At 41.6% G+C, this 21,714-nt stretch overlaps 1 protein-coding gene across 1 annotated transcript in view; it reads right to left on the bottom strand.

Moving 5' to 3' along the window:
- Positions 1 to 1,424: 1,424 nt before the first annotated feature.
- Positions 1,425 to 21,714, bottom strand: part of LOC115135092 (E3 ubiquitin-protein ligase NEURL1-like) — a 55,752-nt gene continuing 35,462 nt past the window's right edge. Inside the window, exons 4-6 of the mRNA XM_029669361.2 lie at positions 12,646 to 13,341; positions 7,996 to 8,163; positions 1,425 to 7,182 (exon numbers count right to left, since the gene is read on the bottom strand). Coding sequence (XP_029525221.1) covers positions 6,938 to 7,182; positions 7,996 to 8,163; positions 12,646 to 13,341 — 1,109 coding nt within the window. The 3' untranslated portion in view covers positions 1,425 to 6,937. The remainder of the gene's footprint in view (positions 7,183 to 7,995; positions 8,164 to 12,645; positions 13,342 to 21,714) is intronic.

Genomic DNA, 21,714 nt, shown 5'->3' with positions numbered 1-21,714 from the left:
CAGTGTATTTGTCAATGTTGTTGTTGGACGCAATGCGGAACATATCCCAATCCACATGATCGAAGCAGCCTTGAAGCAGTCTTGAAGCGTGGAATCAGATTGGTCGGACCAGCATTGAACAGACCTGAGCGCGAGAGCTTCCTGTTTTAGTCTCTGTCTATAGGCTGGGAGCAACAAAATGGAGTCGTGGTCATCTTTTCCGAAAGGAGGGCGGGGGAGGGCCTTATATGCGTCATGGAAGTTAATCAATATGCTGATAGAATTTAGGGAGTCTTTCAGATTAGCCCTGTTAAAATCCCCAGCTACAATGAATACAGCCTCAGGATATGTGGTTTCCAGTTTACATAGAGTCAAATAAAGTTCTTTCAGGGCCATATATGTGTCTGCTTGGGGGGGAATATACGGCTGTGATTATAATCGAAGAGAATTCTCTTGGTAGATAATGCGGTCGACATTTGATTGTGAGGAATTCTAAGTCAGGTGAACAGAAGGACTTGAGTTCCTGTATGTTGTTATGATCACACCACGTCTCGTTAATCATAAGGCATATCCCCCCGCCCATCTTCTTACCAGAAAGATGCTTGTTTCTGTCGGCGCGATGCGTGAAGAAACCAGCTGGTTGTACCGACTCCGATAGCGTGTCTCGAGTGAGCCATGTTTCCGTGAAGCAAAGAACGTTACAGTCTCTGATGTCTCTCTGGAATGCTACCCTTGTTCAGGTTTCATCAACCTTGTTGTCAAGAGACTAGACATTGGCGAGTAGTATGCTAGGGAGTGGTGCGCGATGTGCCCGTCTCCGAAGCCTGACCAGAAGACCACTTCGTTTGCCCCTTTTCTGGCGACATTGTTTAGGTTCGCCGGCTGGGATCCGATCCATTGTCCTGGGTGGAACGCAAAACACAGGATCCGCTTCGGGAAAGTCGTATTCCTGGTCGTAATGATGGTGAGTTGACATTACTCTTATATTCAGTAGTTCCTCCCGACTGTATGTAATGAAACCTAAGATTACCTGGGGTACCAATGTAAGAAATAACACGTAAAAAAACCAAATACTGCATAGTTTCCTAGGAACGCGAAGCGAGGCGGCCATCTCTGTCGGCGCACAGACTGTATTCCCAGTCATGTGAAATACATAGATTAGGGCCTAATTAACTTATTTCAATTGAGTGATTTCCTTACATGAACTGTAGCTCAGTAAAATCTTTGAAATTGTTGCATGTTGCATTTATATTTTTGTTCAGTGCAACTTGTCCACTAATGGACATGCCAACCTCAGCAGGTAATAACCCTGACCAGTAAATTGACAAACTGACATGGCTAGTTATAACAGGTTATGATGCATATTATTCCATGCATATCTGTGTACAGTGTAGGCAAATTAGAGTTCAGTAACAAAAGTTAAGTAGTTCCAGGCATTTAGCTTTTTAACACCGCTTAAACTTTATTGAAAGTCATGTCCATCTGACTCACACAGTGAACATGATGTTGCAACTCAGAAAATGATCTTAATAATTATTGTACACACAGAGGGATGTTTTGACAAAATTATCAATTGAAAGTAGAAAGAACAAACAATGACTTCTTTATGATTTCTGCTTCAAAAATCAATACTTCTACCCTGTCTCATATGGCTGTGCCTGGACTGTAAATATTTGGTCCCATTTTACGGTTATAGATATTGAATATAAAATAAAGGGATGAAGAGATTGTGTGAGAGAGTGCATTTTGTCCATGTTTCAGTACAACACTTGTTGCAATATAAGATTGAACATTCGTAAAATTGAAGAGGACTAAAACTAGTGTCTTTGGGAAAGACCTTTTTGGATAAAATCATATTTCAACCCACACTGTACAGTAGGTTAACTTTTTTATTTTCACCTCTGGAAATGAAACAATTGACAAGACCTCTACATTTATTTGTTATTTTTGACATCCTGTACAATATATAAAACAAACATAATAATTAATAATATGATTGACAAAATAAATAATGATCGTACTGTACAACACAATATCATTATCATACTTTTTCTCTGTTAAAATGTCTCCATGGTTGATCTCTGTATGTACTAACGTGTTCAGAAAACCTGAACCACTAGAAAAATCAAAGCGGACCACTTCTCGAGCCAATATAATTCCAGTATTATGCAATACAATGACATCGGGGGACTTGTGTTATTTAGACAGTGTCTATTAACAGCAATGAATAACTTCATACACACATTACTCACACTCAAATGTTGGCTTTTAAACACCACATTTTGACATAAATAGATGGGATGTGTAATTTACGCAAGTCTTCATTCCCATGTAGGAGTGAAATGGAGTAAATATTCACCTGAATATTCATTTGCCAGAACATTTTACAGTGTTGTAACTGATCAAAGTTCCCTTCTCCAAAAGGCAACACAAGAATATACTCTTCTATCATATTCTATCTTGATCAGTTTCCGTAACAGAGGGATGAGATGGAACATGTTGACACCATGAACCAACACATTCTTTAAGAAAATGTACATAGAATTCAATCTTTTTTTGATGAACCTGAAAAATGGCTTGTTTTTCCTCTATACATGACCATTGTTGTCTTTTAAACATTTTAGATTAAAAACACTGTATTATGAAAACTTAAAAGATTAGTTTGTTAAAAGGATTTGCCTAAAATACAGAAAGCAGCACTTCAAGTCTAAAGCTCACACACTGTGCAACAATAATCAGCTAGCTAGATCCATGACTTCCACACATGTGATGACACAGATGTTTACAGTTTCCTGTGTAAACAGCAAAAACACAAAGCATGAAAGCATTATATATATCACACAGGGAATTTCTCACTGAAAGAGTGAAAGGGGGATACCTAGTCAGTTGTACAACTGAATGCATTTAACTGAAATATGTCTTCAGCATTTTACCCAACCCCTCTGAATCAGAGGTGTGGGGGGGCTGCCTTAATCGACATCTTCGTCTTCGGTTCCCCGGGGAACAGTGGAGAAATATCCTTTTTCCTTTACTATAATATTGTCCACCAGCCGGCTCTTTTGCAATTATTCTGGGGACGAGGTTACCTTTACCATAACAATATTGATGGACGCATGCAACCTTACAGTAACAGAGAAAGAAGCTCAAGCATGGTTTTGTATTTAAAACAATCATTAGAACAGTAAAGTACAGTACCTTGGATAACAGGGGTGCCAAGGAGTAACTTTGGATAACATAAAACTATTGACAAAGATCAATGGGAAAAAGTTGTGATGGAGTACTTTCTGGAGAACAATCATGCCATGCTGACTCTGAAAATTAATCAGACAATGAGGAAAATGAGGAAAAAATGGAGATCAACAGTGTTGTTGTCACGGAAGTTGATTGCAAATGCGGTGGGAGTTGAAAAGAGAACACAGAAGGCTGTTGTATAAAACCCCTGTCTCTGGATTACATCTTCAAACTAAGGGCAACCATGAAATCCATGACAGTGAGGGAGAAGCGTTCATCCATGTATAAGGGTAAGAGTCTAGCTACATTTTCAGATATTATACGTTTCTAATTTAGTCAGAAAGTCATTTTAATATTCCTATTTTTGCTCCCGAGTGGTGCAGCGGTCTAAGGCACTGCATCTCAGTGCAAGAGGCGTCACTACAGTCCCTGGTTTGTTTCCAAGCTGTATCACATCAGGCCGTGATTGGGAGTCCTATAGGGTGGCGCACAATTTGCCCAGCATCATCCAGGTTTGGCTGGTGTCAGCCTTAATTGTAAATAAGAATTTGTTCTCAACTGACTTTCCTAGTTAAATAAAGGGGGGAGTATCTCAGAAAGACATTTGCATTGCTAGTTATAGTTATTAACTTAGTTGGTTAGCCTTTGAAAATTATAAACTTGGATTAGCTATCAAAACGTGCCATTGGAACACAGGAGTGATGGTTGCTGATAATGGGCCTCTGTACGCCTATGTAGATATTCCATTTAAAAAATCAGCTGTTTCCAGCTACAATAGTCATTTACAACATTAACAATGTAATCACTGTATTTCTGATCAATTTGATGTTATACTAATGGACAAAAAAATGTGCTTTTCTTTCAAATACAAGAACATTTTTAAGTAACCACAAACTTTTGAACGGTTGTGTATATATTCACAATTCATCATTACTTTACTTAGATTTGTGTGAATTGAGTATATGTTGTGAAATTGTTAGATATTACTTGTTAGATATTACTGCACTGTCGGAGCTAGAAACACAAGCATTTCGCTACATCCGCAATAATATCTGCTAAACACGTGTATGTGACCAATAAAATTTGATTTGATTTGATTACTACTTTCTATACTTTTAGTCTTAATCTTTGGTTGTTTACTACACAACCTTACTCACTCTGTTTAGCACAGCCTCACACGTGAATCTTTAAAGAGATGGGTGGGGCTAAGGCTTAGGAGTGTGTGAACGATGCTGAATGGGTGTAGACATAGAAGAGCTCTCCAGTAGGTGTACCAAAACATTCTAAGGCTATTTTCTCAAAAGTGGGGTTACAAGTTCATCGACTTTCAAAGCACAATTACTTTCCCATTGTTCCTCAACTGCAGTGTATGATATTAAAAAAAATAGCTCTGAGTCTCTACCAATGTAAAAAACACAATTTTTTACAAGGTGGTGGGTCACAGTTTTGTGTTCATTCATTTTTACAGTATAGACCATTTTGACTTTGGAGTTTTCCCATCTAGTGGAAATCGTTCAGTTCTGCCTGAAGGACAAGACTCATCCCAATAAACTTCAACCTGCGATTACTTCCAATACACCCAGGAAATGGCACAATAATTAACCAGAGATAGTTAGAAGATAGTCAGGAAGATGGCTGTACAATAGAGTCAGCATTTTACGACCCTTCAGACAGTTAGAGCTTTGATATATGTTGCGTATATATGTTGCGTCTTTGCTAAGGGTTTCTGTGCACTGAACATTGTGCAGACACACACACAGGACCAAAGTGCCCCTACACTGTGTAACGAAGTCTATGGTCACGTCTCCCTCACTATACACAGAACATCCTCTATCCCAGGGATGTCAAACATACAGCCCATGGGGGATCCAATCCAGCCCGCAGGTGGTTTGAGTAACAAAACATGTTTGGGAGGGGGGACAGACGGACAGGACAAACTCAATATAACAAATCGAAACTGTGTATAAATGATAATGAATCTACATTCATACAGTTTTTTTTTTTACTGTGTCCAGTTCGCTAATAATCATCTAAATTAAAGCTAGACAGTCAAGGAGCATTGAAAATTCCAAAAGACAATTTGTCCATTTTGATGGTAAGGAAATAACACATTTTCAGTGGAGCCATCCGGACCTTGTTGAAAACCGAATGCGGCCCCGCGGGGCAAAATGAGTTTGACACCCCTGCTCTATCCACATAGATTTATATCCATCTTGAATCTATAACATTCTATGGTGACCAGCTGACTGTATTCTCACATTTTTGCCTGCATGTGATCTTCCCTACAGTGTCTTTGAGACTGAGTAGAGAATGCATGTAAGGGATTATTCATGCACCATAGGCACACAGCTAATTACTATATTCCTTACTTTTCACAGGTAAAATACTTCCTCTGATTACACCATCACTTATTCATGGCAATATCTTTCACTTTCTTCTCCAACCAAACAAACTAAAAACTGCATGTCCTCTTCATTCATGAGTCACTTGTCCAAAGGGTAACGTTATTATTCAACCAGGCGGAACATTCAGAGCGTCACAGATGGAAATGAATTGTACAGACACTAGGGCTGCCACAATTACTGTATAACTGACAGTTATGTATGAAGACCGTTATGAAAATAAAATAACTGTCATAACGAACTGCTGACTGAAAATGGGACGGAAGGGCATTCATGCGGTTGAGTCCATTTCGGATGTAACGTGGACTCTTAACAACTTGCTGAAACAAGCAAATTAGTCTTTGGTTGCCTAGGCAACACCCCCCACAATGCAGCAGCAGGACACATAGACATAGAAGGAATATAATGGGCTTGTAACCTTATACCCTGGCAATTTGACTGGTGAACTCATGGGTACACTACTCGCAATGACTGCCTGGTATTGGGATGCAATCATTTTCATGGTAATGCAGAATGTTCATTTACATTATGTTAACTGATGTGGCTCATGTAATGTCAGTTCAGTTGAATCAACAAATCACAGCACATATTTTACTTCCTGCTTTGCTCCTATTGGTACACTCACAATGGCTGCCCGTCCACCTATTATGTCATCACTGACATGAATGGCGAAGCCCGTTCAATTCATTCAATTATCTGAGAGCACATGCAATCATGGGCGGTGGATAAAATGTCAGTCTAAATTTGTCATTATGGTGACCGCGGTCATTTGGCTGGCCACATACCGTTATCCAAAATTCAATGACTCTCACAGCCCTAACAGACACAATTCTCCATCTTTCATGATATTGAGTGATGTGCTGTACAATACATTTATAACTGCAACATTCTGAATGATAGGTCCAGGGTGCTGATAAAACCATAGATAGATAATTCCCCTTGCTGTCTTCAAGGCTCTGGAGAGATTCATGTCTCTGAAACATCCTAGTAGCAATGATATCATCAGTGGAATGAATGATGATTGTTCTGCAGAGAGTGAGCCAGATCCCTCCTGGTTAAGTCCAGCTCCATGGTGGCTGAACCCAATCCAGTATCTGGGCCACAATGACACACTGGAGGCCAGCATTACCTCTTCCTGTTAATCTTTACAATGTATTCATATCCCAACATGTTTTTCTGATATCTTTGATGGTCCAACTGCATGATGCTGAATCTCATAATGTTGCTGAGCAATATTGAGACAGTCAGGCCAAACGTACATGCTCCAATACGTCTCAATGGTTTCTTTGATGAATGAGCCTTGATGTTACACAGCCAGGCAGATCCTACGTGCTCCGGTAGGTCTTTATAATGTCTTTGATTGTCCTCCTGCAGATCGGGCAGCTGGCATTGGCCATCTTCTTCAGTTTGAGGCCACAGGCGTAGCAGAGACACATGTGACCACAGGCGTACAGCACTGTGTCCACCACGTTCTCATAGCAGATGGTGCACTCGTCACTCCACGAGCCAGAGCATGATGGGAAGGTGGGGGATTCCGAGTGGCTGGAGAATGGCGAGCTGGGGCTCGTACCTGGGAGACAATGGAATAGGTTTTAGAGTTTGGTGGATCATTTGCATACAGTATAACTTGGAAACTGTACTCAGGAATAGTTTTTCAATTTCTGACTATCTATACTGTATCTGCTCTGGAATGTTCTCTTCTATGTTTACACATTACAGGATATTGCGTCAAATAACTTGTTTTCATCCTTTTGAGAGGGGCTTAACCATCATAACAGGTGTGATATTGTGCAATATAAACATCACATTTCATCACATCACATTTCCTATTAAAGTCAAAAGAAACTCTCAACAAATGCTGGTTGCGTTTACTGCAACTGACGTTGCCTTTCTTGGTCATGGTATGTTGACTGTTTTGTCACATTCCTGCCATAAACAGAGGTGGAAAATCAGGGAGAGAGAAAGCAAAAGAGAGAGGGGGGTGGGGAAGGGGTATGCGAGAGAGAGAGAGAGAGAGAGAGATAAAGAAAGAGGGAGAGAGCGAGACACAGATGTAGGATCTTAATTTGAGCCAGTTTGCTACAGCAGGAAAATTATCCTGCATCAACAGGAAATGTAAATTATTATGTTGATTATAATACATTTTTGTAGGCGTTGTTAAACATTTTTGTAAAGGAAAATCACAGTTTTGCTTTTTAAACCTCAAATACACTACACATTTTATATTTACTGTATTAAAGGAAAGTTCTCCAGCAACACAGTGATCAAATGAAGATCCTACATCCTACAGAGAGAAGAGAGAAAATAGAGAGAAAAGAGAGTGAAAGACAACACAGGGATAACCTGGTGAGCGAGACAAGGTAGTAATGGAAAGAAGGTTTACCTGTGGAGCTGCTGAAGGCTGGTGGGTTGCTGGCGTTGAGGCTGGTGTTGAGGTTGATGTTCAGGTTGGAGTTGAAGTTGGGCTCGGAGCTGACGCTGCAACACAGAGTGGGGGTGTTGGGGGAGCTGGGAATTGACAGTCCTCGAGGGTCTGCATTCAGAGACGAGCCTGAGGGCACAGAGAAGCACTGTGTCACATGCAAACTACTCGGAACTCATGTATGTACAAATTCCTCAGAAAGGAAAACGCTGGGCCTAGTTCTTTGCAGATCTCCATAGATATGGTGTAATAACACTGTATGTCAGAATATGACGAAGTTCAACTTTGAGAGTCTGGCTAAAGCTGACTAAAGCACACACAAACACCCATTTGCGTGTGTCTATGAGCGAGTCAGGAGCCCTTGAGGTATTGTAGTCTCGCCCCCCTCCCCATCCCCCACATATACAATCCCTCTGGCCATGGAAGAGAGAGTCTACTGTGTCTGTCCTGTGCCATCTCCATCTATTCTGAACAGCAGCACTGGCAGCCCTATTTGACATCAGCCCTCACATTGACATCTCTCTCCGCAGAGGAGAAACCTCTGACAGTTCCAAATCCACAGACCTAGTAGGCTATGTCTGAATGGCATAAAAACATTTTTGTTTACACATAACTTGATGTCTGCCATAAAACTGCTCTTGCACTTGTATAAGCATGGCATAATATATCTCTTATGTGCCAAATGAAACAACACTGTCAGTTTGCAAGCAACAGCAAGCATACGCAACTATCCCGTACCCCAAGTCTCCCTGAAATGGCAGAGATCTGTGACTTTACTCCCTAAGATTAAAAACAACTGCAAACAGCTGTGCTTTAGTCGATGTGACCTGAAAAAACTGAGCAGGGTCTAATGCTATAGAGCCTTGACAATGGGGTGCCCCCTATCCGTTCCCCTGAGTTCCCATCTCTCTTGGACCACCCTTACTGCTGTGGTTTCAGTTTCAATCTAAATAAATAAGCCATGTTAGCTTCTGCAAACAGTGGTTCATATGGTGGCCAGGTTGGTGTTCAAAATGTTGAAACATTAACAGACACACTGTACTGTGGGCTGAGGGAAATGGCAAAGGAGAAGAGAGAGTCAATTCAAAGGTTTGGAAGCCTTTAAAAGCCATCCTAGCTTTGTCTTACTAGTGTTTATTGTTGTATTGAACGAGGTTACACTCAACCATGTTTGGTTTCTTGCATGGTTATTACCAGGGGCGCAACATTCACTGGGGACATGTCCCCCCCACATTCTGAAATCGCATTTTTGTCCCGCCCAGTTTTATCATTGGAATGTGATACAAAACAAGACAGTGGTGTGCCTTAGGACCATGCAGGCGCCTCCGAGCCGTAGGGAGGCTGTTTGGAGTGTAAAGAAATAACTTCTAAAACCAAAGTTGGTTATTACACTAGTGACAAATGGATCAATGTCCCACTTGCAGATGCACAGTATCATCTTTAAAACGTGTCAACCAAATACATCCCCAGCATTACTAGCAACAAGGACAGGGACATCGTGGTAGACTACTATAGTTACATAGGTTTGCTTGCAAACTTTCTCATGATCGTTAACCTGACCTGTTTGACTGACCGGCTGCACAGCTGTCTGGTAACATCCTGGTCACATCTAATAGGAGACCAGACAGAAAGACAGACAGATACCCTTCATGTCTATTCATAAACCCTTTCATCCAGGATTAGGTTCAGATCCTGCCATCGTATGAATGCACTCCTGGCCCCTCTATCTGGAATGGACGACATCTGAGGGCATTTGAGTATGTAGGGAAGCCTGGGAGGTCTGCATGGTGCCCCAGATAAATTCACTGTGGTTATTTAGTGCATTATATCACCTTCTTATCGTTGGCAGTGATCTTTGCCACACCGCCATGGTTGTTTTTTTTTATGTGACAGATTTACTGCATCAAAACACATAAACATTCTCATTAAGACAGACTTTTCAATGCCTGACCTTACAATAAATACTAGGATCATATTTGAGGTCTCATTTGCTGTCCTCTATAGCTCAGTTGGAAGAGCATGGGTCTTGCAACACCAGGCTAGTGGGTTAGATTCCCGGGACCACCCATACAGTGAATATAAAATGTATAAAGTCCTTTTGGATAATAGCGTGTACTAAATGGCATATATTATCATATACGGCCTCGTTCAGTTTGCTACTCCATTGGTGCTGTAGGGACATCAGCCACTGTACTTACATAATATGAACATATGTTTCAAACCATGTTTATATTATCACGCTTAAGCCCCATCTAGAATGTATGTGTGGAGTTGCAATGGGAATTCAGACAAACAAGTACGTTTATGAAGCTTATACAACCAAACTAAGATATTCACACAGACTCCATGACCATGTAAAAGTGATGAACTCCCATCTGCTTCATTTCACAGCTCTAACGACACCCGACCACGGACAAGTGCCACTTTCAGAGGTGGCGGTACGTTTCCATGGCAATGCGTGGCATGTGGCGCCAGTGTGTGGGCGGAGAGAAACGTCAGAGCTGCCCTCCTCACAGCTGGAGGGGGTAATGGGAAGCGCTGTCAGAGTCATAAGAGGGGAGAGAGACAGAGAGGGGGGTGGAGGTAGAGTGAGAGAGAGAGGAGGTAGAGAAAGAGAGAGAGAGGAGGCCACTGCTAGGATAGTAAGGTATGAGGGAAAACTCTGGCGCCTGAATGCGAGACGCAATTACATTTTAATAATGCATATGGAAGGCATCATAAACAGTTAGTACAGCAGCTAGCAGAGCCCCCCCCCCCCTAATGGACAGGGGGCTCTGCTAGCTGTCTGATGCTGCTGGGCCCACATAGGACAGAAATAACCTCCTCAACCCAGGAGAGGAGAGGAGAAGAGGAGAGGAGAGGGGGTGGAAAAGATAGGACACACAAACTACCTTGTAATATCAAAGCAGCTCATGATCAGTTCCATCACACTTTTTTTAAAGTCGTCTTTAAAGACATTGCAATATTGCTCTCAAACTAGCAGTCAGTTTGGAGAATAATCAAACGAATTGAGACACGATCATTCTTATTAACAAGTTGGCCAGAAACCAAAGCCTAGCAGGGGGAACGGGGTGTTCAGGGCCTGATGACAAATATCCTGGTCTCAGCGGAGCTTGTTAACAACCTAGAGAGCACACACATCTGTGCTTACAAGCTGTATTCTGCCTCACAGCCAGTATCAAAGTCATGAACATCTAGTAATGAACTTGCTTGCAAACCAGAAAAATACATGATCCTGTATTATTATAATGTATGCCTACATCTTCAGTGAGTTATGATTTGTTTCAACCTGTAAACACAGTCTAACAAGTACTCTTTCTTCAAATCAGTATTTCCTCATCTCTCTGTGTACCACATTGTAGGTCTGCTAAAGGGACACTGCGAGATTTTGTCAATTCAGTTTTTCTACTTACCCAGAGTCAAATGAACTTGTGGATACATTTTTTTTGATGTCTCTGCGTACAGTATGAAGGAAGTTAGAGGTAGTTTCCCGAGCCAATGCTGGCTAGCGTTAATGCAATGACTGTAAGTCTAAAGGTACGCTAGCATTATGCTAGGGGCTTAATTGCCAAAATCTTGCAGGATCCCTTTAAATTCCAGCCCTAGAATCCACTTACAAACAGGAGAATCACTGCAAAGCCAAGTGAAATTAAATACGACCACAAACCTCCACATGCATTTCGCCATTAATTCCCCATTTCCAACAGCACCCGTTCCTGTCAGCCATTATTTATAACATGTTATTCTATTGTTCATTTACCATGGGCTGGTCCTAAAACCAGCCTTTTACTGGATTCAATCAAGACAGGGTTTCCCCCCTTAGGCCTCCTCATCCGGACAAGCTTGTCATGGTATGTACAGATTGGGCATGATGTGTTAGTCTGCACCTGAGATGACTTACAGCTAGGGAATTAGAGTGTTCTTATGGTCATACAGTAAGTGTGTGTGTGTCTGTGTGCGTGCGTGTGGAGAGTAACAGCTTTTTAATGTGCCCAACTACTATGCAAATACATTATTGCACCATGTTCTAATTGGCCTTTACAGATGCCTAGAGTCAAAACTGAATGGATTCAGTCGACTAGGCTAGGCTAGGATTCATTTCCCAATCAGCAAGTGAGCTGCGGTAAACTTCCATCTGTTGGAGCCACTTTTGATAACAAGTGAGTTCATAGAAAAGGAGTAGAACTGAAGATGGAACGCTCGCCTAAATTTACAAACTGTGGGAGGAGAAGCTAAATGCCAAGTGAGATATACGAGTTGATAAAAAGTCAGAGTGCAATAAGGAACAGAGGAAGAGGAAAACTAGTTCATGACTTGGCTATGTAAGAATCCATCCTCCACAGGTCATTCAAAGATCAGACACTGAAATAGTTTCTTAATGGGAAAAAAGACTGAAAAGTCTCACGATTTTCAGATAAACTTGAACAAAGATTAATATGATGTCTTTGAGTCAATGAGAATGACTATACAGCAACAGATTAGCATGTATTAACCCAGTTTATACTGTAATCTCACTTTAAGCACGTAATAACAATGACATGAATGTCAAACAGAATCATCTATCGTATTATTACATTATAACTGTTTTACAAAACTGTTCAGTGAACTCACCTAGGATCTTGAGTTGTGTGACGGCTCCATGCAGACCGAAGAACATCCACAGAGGTCTGGAGTTGTCCACACACACCTGCATCCCTGCATTGATTCCATTGTGGCTCAGAAACACCTCCCCCTCCGCGTTCACCACGAAACCCAGGATGTCACCACTCTGCAGGGGTGCCCCCACCCGACACACCGCCCAGAATTCCTTGCGGTCGACCAGGGACTCCGGGCTGTATGGTAGGTCGCTCGGACGAAGCCAAGCCGGGTCGCACGACGTCACGCCATAGGAGAGTGAACCGAGACGTGTGGCACCCGTCTTAGTCACTTTCACGAACACGCTCTCTCCGCAACGCAGGGGCCGGCTGGTGAACACCAGGGTCCTCTCATCACCGCTGCGATGCTCCACGCCCCGGGACACCGTGTGCTCATCGAGGGCCTTGATGTGGGCGCCTCGGAGCGGGTGGAAGTGGAGATCGCTGTCGAGGAGCGAGGGGAGCAGGGAGCACTGCTGGGAGTTGAGGGAGTTCTGGGGGATGGAACAAGAGGTGGAGCTGAGGGGGTGAAGGCGCTCCTCTTCCTCCTGCTCCTGAAGGCTGAGGTCACACAGGCTAATAGAAAGGTCGTCTGGGTCCCGCCGTAGCGATGCTCGGTGGGCGGTGGTGAAGGAGCGAGGACGCAGGCATTCTAGAGGCACCATCTCACTGTCTGTAGGGACAGAGAGAGAAACAAACACAGAGTGATCAATCATCTGATTAACACTTTTCTTATAATATGCAGCAAAGGGTCAAAGCTTTGTAAAGAACTTGCTATGTTAGTACAATCCTCACATTTATACACTGAAGTGCAGTTTTTTGGAATACTGGTATTATGAGCTGTTTACTAAAAGCTTTTCGGTTTTCTTTCTTTCACATTCAAGATCCACTTTACTCAATGTTATGAAACATACTATCACATAAATGCACAACTAAAACAATTTTGTATTTTTGTATTTTTTTTTTATGTCACACACAGCGGAAAGGTGCAGTGAAAAGTGCTGTTTTGCAAGGTCAGATATAGTAGTATGTCACCCCTGGAGCAAATTAGGGTTAACTGCCTTGCTCAAGGGCACAGACAGATTTTTCACCTTGTCGGCTCGGGTATTTGAACCAACTACCTTTTAGTTACTGGCCCAACACTCTAACTGCTAGGCTACTTGCCTCCTGCAAATACCTAAATGTGCATTTTTCTGTGTTTAGAAATAAAAGTGTTAAAGTATATATCCTTATTCATCAGCCTCAAACAATCCTCATGGAATGTGAGTGTACACACAATGTATTGGAACTTAATGCTTTAATGTGAAAGTATTTGGGCTGGTGCAGTATCTTCTACGAGTAAAACACATGTATGCATAAACATGTTTCAAAAAGCTATATGACAACTTTACATAACACACAATCACAGTGACTTTATGTACAGTATGTCCACTGTAGCCATTGAACTATGTGTTTGGGTGTTAAAGAGATGGCCAATACTGCAACTGAGAGGGACAGACATTGAAGAGCCAACAGTATCACCTTTCCTTTGGCTGTGCTCAACACTAATAAATAGCCTCCCTTGAACTAAATTGGCAAACCGTTGAGTGAGAGTCACATGGCCATTCATAGACTGCCTTAGCAGAGAAATTAAACCTCTGGTTGGTACAAACGGATCTGCATCATAGCACGCTTAGGGACAGGGGACAGGCAGCAGCCAAAATTAACCTGCCCCTCTGAACCTGGGCTAAAATTAGCCAGATTGGACATGTGAGAAGAGTGGAAAGGGGTTGACTGACCTAAGAGGCAGGGTCCACTCACTGTACAAAAGAGAGAGCGCAAAGGATAGCGTGCGAAGGGAAGTGTGAGAGAGACAGTGAGAGGGTGTGTGTGACGGAGAGAAATATAGAGAAAGGAAGAGAGGGAGTAAAAAAACGAGGGAGAAATAGAGAAGAAGAGCCAGAGGAGACTTGCTACCTCACACTCCCTCTTTATCACACGGAGGCAGCAAATCTCCGGTAGGTTGGACCCAGATGATAAACTCCTTTGTCGTTATTACTTCCTGTGTGAACGGTGTCCACTAACAACAGCCACAGTCTTAAACTTAGCACCGCTATTTCTGTCCATGTCGTGATGGGGCCCCAAAATAATTGTGCCACTGTACTACAGTTCACATACACATTCAGTCTCCCCAACAGTGAATACGGTTCAAATACACTACATATTAGTATCATTTACACCTATAAATCATCTGAATCCTCTCAATTTAGATTACAAAGGAGATGGGCTAGAATGACATGAGTAGGGGTGCAAAATTACGGTAACTCTCAAAATTCCCAGGCTTTCCAGAAATCCCGGTTGGAACATTCCTGGAATATGGCAAAAATAAGCAGAAAATCCAGGAATCCTCCAACTGGAATTTCTGGAAAACCTGGGGATTTTGTGAAAGTTACCGTATTTTTGCAACTATAGACATGAGACACGAGGAGAAGACCAAGGCCTGAAGTCACACAATGAGATCTTCACCAAACTAACTTAATGGTCAATTTGGGCTCACACCAGGTATAGGACATGATTGTACACAAGAGAGAAACATATACAGTATTTTCACAACAAAGTTCCCTAGCAACAGAACCCAGACCCAGGGTACAGACTCTCTCATCTCCCTCTTCGATTTTGCAACTCATCACGAAAAGCATTCATACTATTTGATGTATGACTTTACATTATTTCAATGGCACATACACCATATCACTGGCCAATGTTTTTCTTTTAATAGACCTGATGCTAAGCCAAGTGTGATTACCCTCATAGTTGGGGGTTTAGAGCTTGGTTCCTCTCAGACTGAGTGCCTTGGTGTTTCACAACCTCACTCATTAAAACATCAATCACACACAGACAGGTGCAGACTTGCATCTTTTGTCCTCGGGAAACCCGTTTGAAGCCATTGTGCCAGAAAATTAGGCAAAGGCATTCAGACATTCACTGTCGCCTAACGAGTGCCACTTTGGCGTTCCCATTTTTACTGGTTCATTTGGATACGCTCCGATGGTTTTATAATAGGGCGTATGAGGACTAATGGTGATTATCCACTATTTAAAAACGTTTCACAAAAAACAGCAAAGTTCAAGTCTTTGAAGTTTCTGAATAGCAAAAGAAAATTGTGATCACATTTTGAGTAAATTAGAAAATAGACGTGATTAAGTGACTACAACTCCACTCAAATCAGGTGAACAACACATTATACACTAATGTTATTAACAGTGGTTGGTGCAGTGGTTGACCTCATGAATGTGGCCATTTAAAACCATAGATTTTAATCCTTGGGGGAAACTTCAAAAAGTAAACGTTTGTAATTCTCATATTTGTGGCCATTGAAAACCACAGCCTGTCAATCATCGAACCGCAAACATGAAACAAAAAGGTAAAGGAGTCATTTCTTGTTTTATTGTGTTACTTTTTTACTTTAGTTTATTTAGTAAATATGATTTTAACTCGATGTTCTTAAAACGGCATTGTTGGTTAAGGGCTTGTAAGAAAGCATTTCTGTTGGATTTGGCGCATGTATCAAATACAATTTGATTTGATTTGAGAGGTCACTTTGGAAAGCAGCTTAGTTATAATCCACGTAAGACCCTTCCCAAAACGGACTCCAAATATAAAAAGAGGAACAAACAGAAACTGAGGGACTAACTGACTGAGCACAACCTAGTAAAACCAGTTGCTAAGGATTAGAATGTGACATTTTGGGAAGGTAGAAACTCCAGGATACGGCAGGGGAAAAAAATGTAATCAGCCAATAAACACATTACCATTATATTGTACCTATAAGGGTTATTTAACCTCATGGAGGAAGATACATAAACGGCCCATCAAGCATTGGTCTCTGGTGCTGTTAGTGCTGGGCTGGAGGGTGAAATGGAGGAGGATGATAGTTTAGCCTATACTAATGCAGGAATGTAGGTCTGGACCACTGATGACTATTTCCCACTCATTAAACACAGAGAGCACCTGCTAACATAGAAACACATGATTAGTCTGATGCTGCCCAGATTCTAAATGTTCTCCTATATTCCCCAGCCAATTTAAACAACCTTTCCAACTTGGAAAGCGGAAAACGTCCTAGAACTAAATTACATTTCATTCACACTGGCATATTTTCAGAAGGACCCAAATGCAATAGCAGGAAAGATAGCGCACAGTCCAGTTCACTCAAGGCAATTAAAGCTAAATCATTCACAGTAATTCAGGAATTCTATACCTTTTATAGACTTTTAAAACATCAGTTGAGACAGTGGTGTGCAGCTGTGAGTTGCCTGAGAGCGTTTGATTCATTCCTTGGCGTAGTGGAACTGGATTAGGGGCTCACTGGGCTTTACTGAGAGTACGGCTGTAACCTCTACAAGGTCAGTGCTCCCAAGTGGCCTGTGTGTGTGTCTTTGTGTGTGTGTGTGGTGGGGGGATTTGCAGTAAGTATGCATGACTCAAGGGCCTATGATCTGTCCAGATTGAGTAAGTGAGGTCATATATCATGAAACAGAGGGGCTGCCTGGGGGAGAGAGGGAGGGGGAGAGGGGCAGCTTTGTCTGTCCCAAAAAGGAGAGAGAGGGGCTTTCGTTTATCAGGGGAAGAAAGGGTGAGGGCTCTGTGGAGAATACACATCAATGAGCTTTTAAGGAGTGTTATCCCAGCTGAGATAGTGGCGCATAGGTGTATGTGTGTACAGTATGTGTATAGTGGGATGGGGGGTTGGGCACTGTATTGGTGTGTAGCAGAGGAGGTTGGTGGGAGGAGCTATCAGAGGACGGTTTCATTGTAATGGCTGTAATGGAATAAATGGAACAGAGTCAAACATGTGGTTTCCATTTGTTTGATACCGTTCCATTTATTCCATTCCAGCCATTATAACGAGCCCGTCGTCCTATAGCTCCTCTGGTGTGTAGTGGGAGGCTATATGTTTCAATGAACTCTCAGCCTCGGAGATGGCAAATGTAAGATGAGCTGTGCACGTAGCATTTTGGAACCCCAAGTTGGATTCTCTGGCCCAAAGCCAGATGTTTCTGATTCTTGGACCTCCTTCCATAGTGGAAAGAAGATGGAACTCACTGAGGTGTAAAATATCTGCAGCGGAAGAATTCAAGTCTGTCATCAGGCATTTGAGAACCCCTTCTGTAGACATTATGCTTCAGGTGACTGCTAAACTATTGACACACACCTTCTGCGAACCATGTCATTACCAAGGAGGACAAAAAAACAACAACTATGTTTTAGACACTTGAAATATCTTAAGGTTCTTTGATGACTCCAACATGAATCATACCTCAAAGTTGTATTGTGTCAGCAAAAAGTTACGCATTTATGTCACTGCACTTCTACGGCTGAAATGTAAACATTTTCAACTGTGTGATGGTTCTGGTGAATCAACAATATCTTGCTTTGGGGCTATGGGGGGGCTATAGAGTCAATGGTGATTCTCTCTAACCACAAACAGATTTCCTCAATTAGTCTCATCTCCTTGTTTTGGTCAAGGAAACCCAGGGTAACCCCCAGTGAAACATCCACACACAATGAGCTCATTATTGATAATGGACTCTCTGGCCATCTGAAAGTGATTAGCTTCTCCCCCTGTACTGTATAGCTGAGCTCCCCAGATTCTGAGCTGACGTGTTCTATTACCATTTGCATTATGATTTCACTGCAAATGTCTTCGATTCCATCCCGACTGATTAAGTCATGGTTAAGACAACTGGCCCTGTCTAGAGACATTTATATGTCTTAACAAATCATATAAATATAAAGAGCTGAGGTCATCTGAAATAAAGCTAGATTTAAATATGCTAAAACCTTGCATGTGTATAGCATGATGTTGATGAAAGAGGGTCATCCCACATTCTAGTTTCTACTTATCCTCATTGTCCAGTGGGCATCCAGTGTGAAATGTTGGATGTTTGGAGTTGTATCTTGGGCAACATACCTGAGAATATGGTTGCCATGGGGACTAGATCTTTTCTAAGGGAGGGCACTTTTACTGTACTCTATGGTTGATCCATAGAGTGTTATTTGAATAATGGTTTATTTGGCCTTGGCCTGGATTCTGGGGTCTAAGAACATATGTATATAATTCACTGTAGTGCACACGTACACTCCATTTGATCAAAAACCTCAGGACAAAGGTAACAACATGATACACATCTTAACCTCATGAGGTCTAAGAATAAATGGCAATTTTCCAAAATGTGGAAACCTGGAGCAGGATCCATACTCTTGCAAAGTTCAAATGTAACTTTAACCACCTTTAAAACACACAACCAACAAAACAGCAGGGAATTTGCAGATTATGTATTAGTGTGATCAGCAGTCCCAGACAGAGAAAGGTACGAAATAGAGAAAAAGAAAGAAAGAAAGAAAGAAAGAAAGAAAGAAAGAAAGAAAGAAAGAAAGAAAGAAAGAAAGAAAGAAAGAAAGAAAGAAAGAAAGAAAGAAAGAAAGAAAGAAAGAAAGAAAGAAAGAAAGAAAGAAAGAAAGAAAGAAAGAAAGAAAGAAAGAAAGAAAGAAAGAAAGAAAGAAAGAAAGAAAGAAAGAAAGAAAGAAAGAAAGAAAGAAAGAAAATAAAGAAAAGAAAGGAGGGATAGAGAGGAAGGGCTGTACAATGTTTCACGATTTTAACATGCCAAACATTTTAGCTCAGTGAATTAGCTAAATGTTAATAATGTGGAGGCACTTAGCATCCCCCCGCCTTTCCCTCCATTTTCCTTTGGGTCAGAGCAGACCTTTAACAGATGAATCTGCACATTATTATTACCACTGTGAACTCCAAGCTTCACTGTTTTTGGATGATCCATTCGTAAGCAGCAGACCCATAATTAGAGGTATTAGTACAGCCTTTGCTTACTTGGGTATAGACCCTGCCTCCAGGCCTATCAAATGCATCCACCAATCACAACTAAGAAAGGAGCTTAGTTCTGCCCTCCTTTACTAAGGTGAACATCCAAAATAAAGGAAACGCTTGAGTAAATGGGGCAAACACATTAAGCAGGTGCTTCCACATAGGTGTTGTTCCTGAGTTAATTAAGCTATTAACATTCCATTATGCTTGGGGTCATGTATGCAAATGCCTAGTTGCCCATTATTTTGGCAACCATGGCTAGAAGAAGAGATCTCAGTGACTTTGAAAGAGGGGTGATTGTTGGGGCACGTTTGGCAGGAGCTTCAGTGACGAAGACTGCTCAACTTTCTGATGTTTCACAAAGAACAGTGGGATTAATTGAAAACGTATGTAGGATTCTGGCACAGCGCCCGAGACAGCCTTTTCCAGCACCATGAACAAAACACCAAATTATGGAATTTCTCATGGAAAAATTGTGTTGCATCCCTCCAATAGGGTTTCAGACACTTATAGAATCAATGCCGAGGGGCATTGAAGCAGTTCTGGTGGCTCGTTGTGGCCCAACGCCCTATTAAGACACTATGTTGGTGTTTCCTTTATTTTGGCAGTTATCTGTATCTCGCCTCATGGAGATGGTAAACAGAACCTATTGTTCTATCTATGAAAATGTAAGATTTAATGGGTCCACAAACTCAACAATTCTTAACACATGCATCTGGATATACTGTACAGACCCCCTTACACTTTTCTTAAATAATTCTCTATTTCTTCGTCTAAAAACTGCTGAAATTCACACCCCGTTATGGATTTTCAACATTGCAGAACCAATTCAATTATTGTAAACGTAAGTTTGACACATACAAAATTATAGACACTAGTACAGCCTTTGGCCAAGTTAAACTGCCAAGAAATGTTTCTTGTAGCCATCAGTGAGCTTGCTGCACCTTTCTACTGGTCCACTCTTCAGTAGCAAACTGCTGTAATTCTTCTATGTTTGCGGGGTGCCCTCAATCAACTGCTGTTTTCAGATCTTGCCATAGGTTTAGGATGTGATTCAGACCTGGACACTTCACTGGCCACTCCAGAACAGTCCAGCATCTCTTTTGAACCATTCCTGGGTGGGTTTTTTAATGTGCGTTTGGGGTTGTTTTCCTGCTGGAAGACCCACAACCTTCAACAGAGACACATGTTTTGGACACTGGGTTGAATTAGAGCAATTTTCAGCCCGAAAAGTGGGCCAAATTGCCAGTAGAAAGGTGCAGCAAGCTCATTGGTGGCTACATGTAGCGTTTGTCTTCAATTGTCTCGGCCAAAGGCTGTACAACCAAGTACTAGCTCCGGGGCTGTGTACAACTTTGTTCTCGTCATTAATCTTTATTCTCTGAATTAAAATGATAAAATGAAATTTTACAAAAATAAAATAGGTTCTGCAACGTTGAAACTCCAATAACAAGGTGTGGTCACAAAGTTGCTTTATTTTATTTTAGAAGAAATCTGGAATTATTTAAGAAAAGGGTATCTATATATTTGGCCGCAACTGTAGTATGTAACACACAAGTGGGTATCAGTGAATATACATAAGCTGTAAGCAGTGCCACTCAAAGACATAAATCAAATCAAATTTTATTTGTCACATACACATGGTTAGCAGATGTTAATGCGAGTGTAGCGAAATGCTTGTGCTTCTAGTTCCGACAATGCAGTGATAACCAACAAGTAATCTAACTAACAATTCCAAAACTACTGTCTTATACACAGTGTAAGGGGATAAGGAATATGTACATAAGGATATATGAATGAGTGATGGTACAGAGCAGCATACAGTAGATGGTACATACAGATAGACATTACTATTTTGTTTAGTGTAAATGTTGTTTCAATGCTGTCGCTAGTGCTGCTTTAGAATGACCAGAGGTTAAACAAACCTACATTCACCTGCGTCGCCCTTGAATAAACCCTGGCCTGTTTGGCTGGCTGCTTCAATGGCCAGATTGTACAAATCTGATCTAGCCTGATTGAAAACTATTCCTATCCACAGATGGAGACCATGTGCAGCCCCAGATAACATCTACGGTGACAAGTAAAACAAAAAAAGTAAGCTCTATGTGCGTGTGATTGTTGACAAAAACAAACAGGTTAGGAAAGCCGTGTACAATAGGGTCAAGACAGCCCTAGAATAAT

This window comes from Oncorhynchus nerka, linkage group LG10 (genome assembly GCF_034236695.1).
Source record: "Oncorhynchus nerka isolate Pitt River linkage group LG10, Oner_Uvic_2.0, whole genome shotgun sequence".
Lineage (NCBI taxonomy): Eukaryota > Metazoa > Chordata > Actinopteri > Salmoniformes > Salmonidae > Oncorhynchus > Oncorhynchus nerka.
Note: the sequence above shows the minus strand (reverse complement) of the source record. Positions and strands in the feature narration are given on the sequence as shown.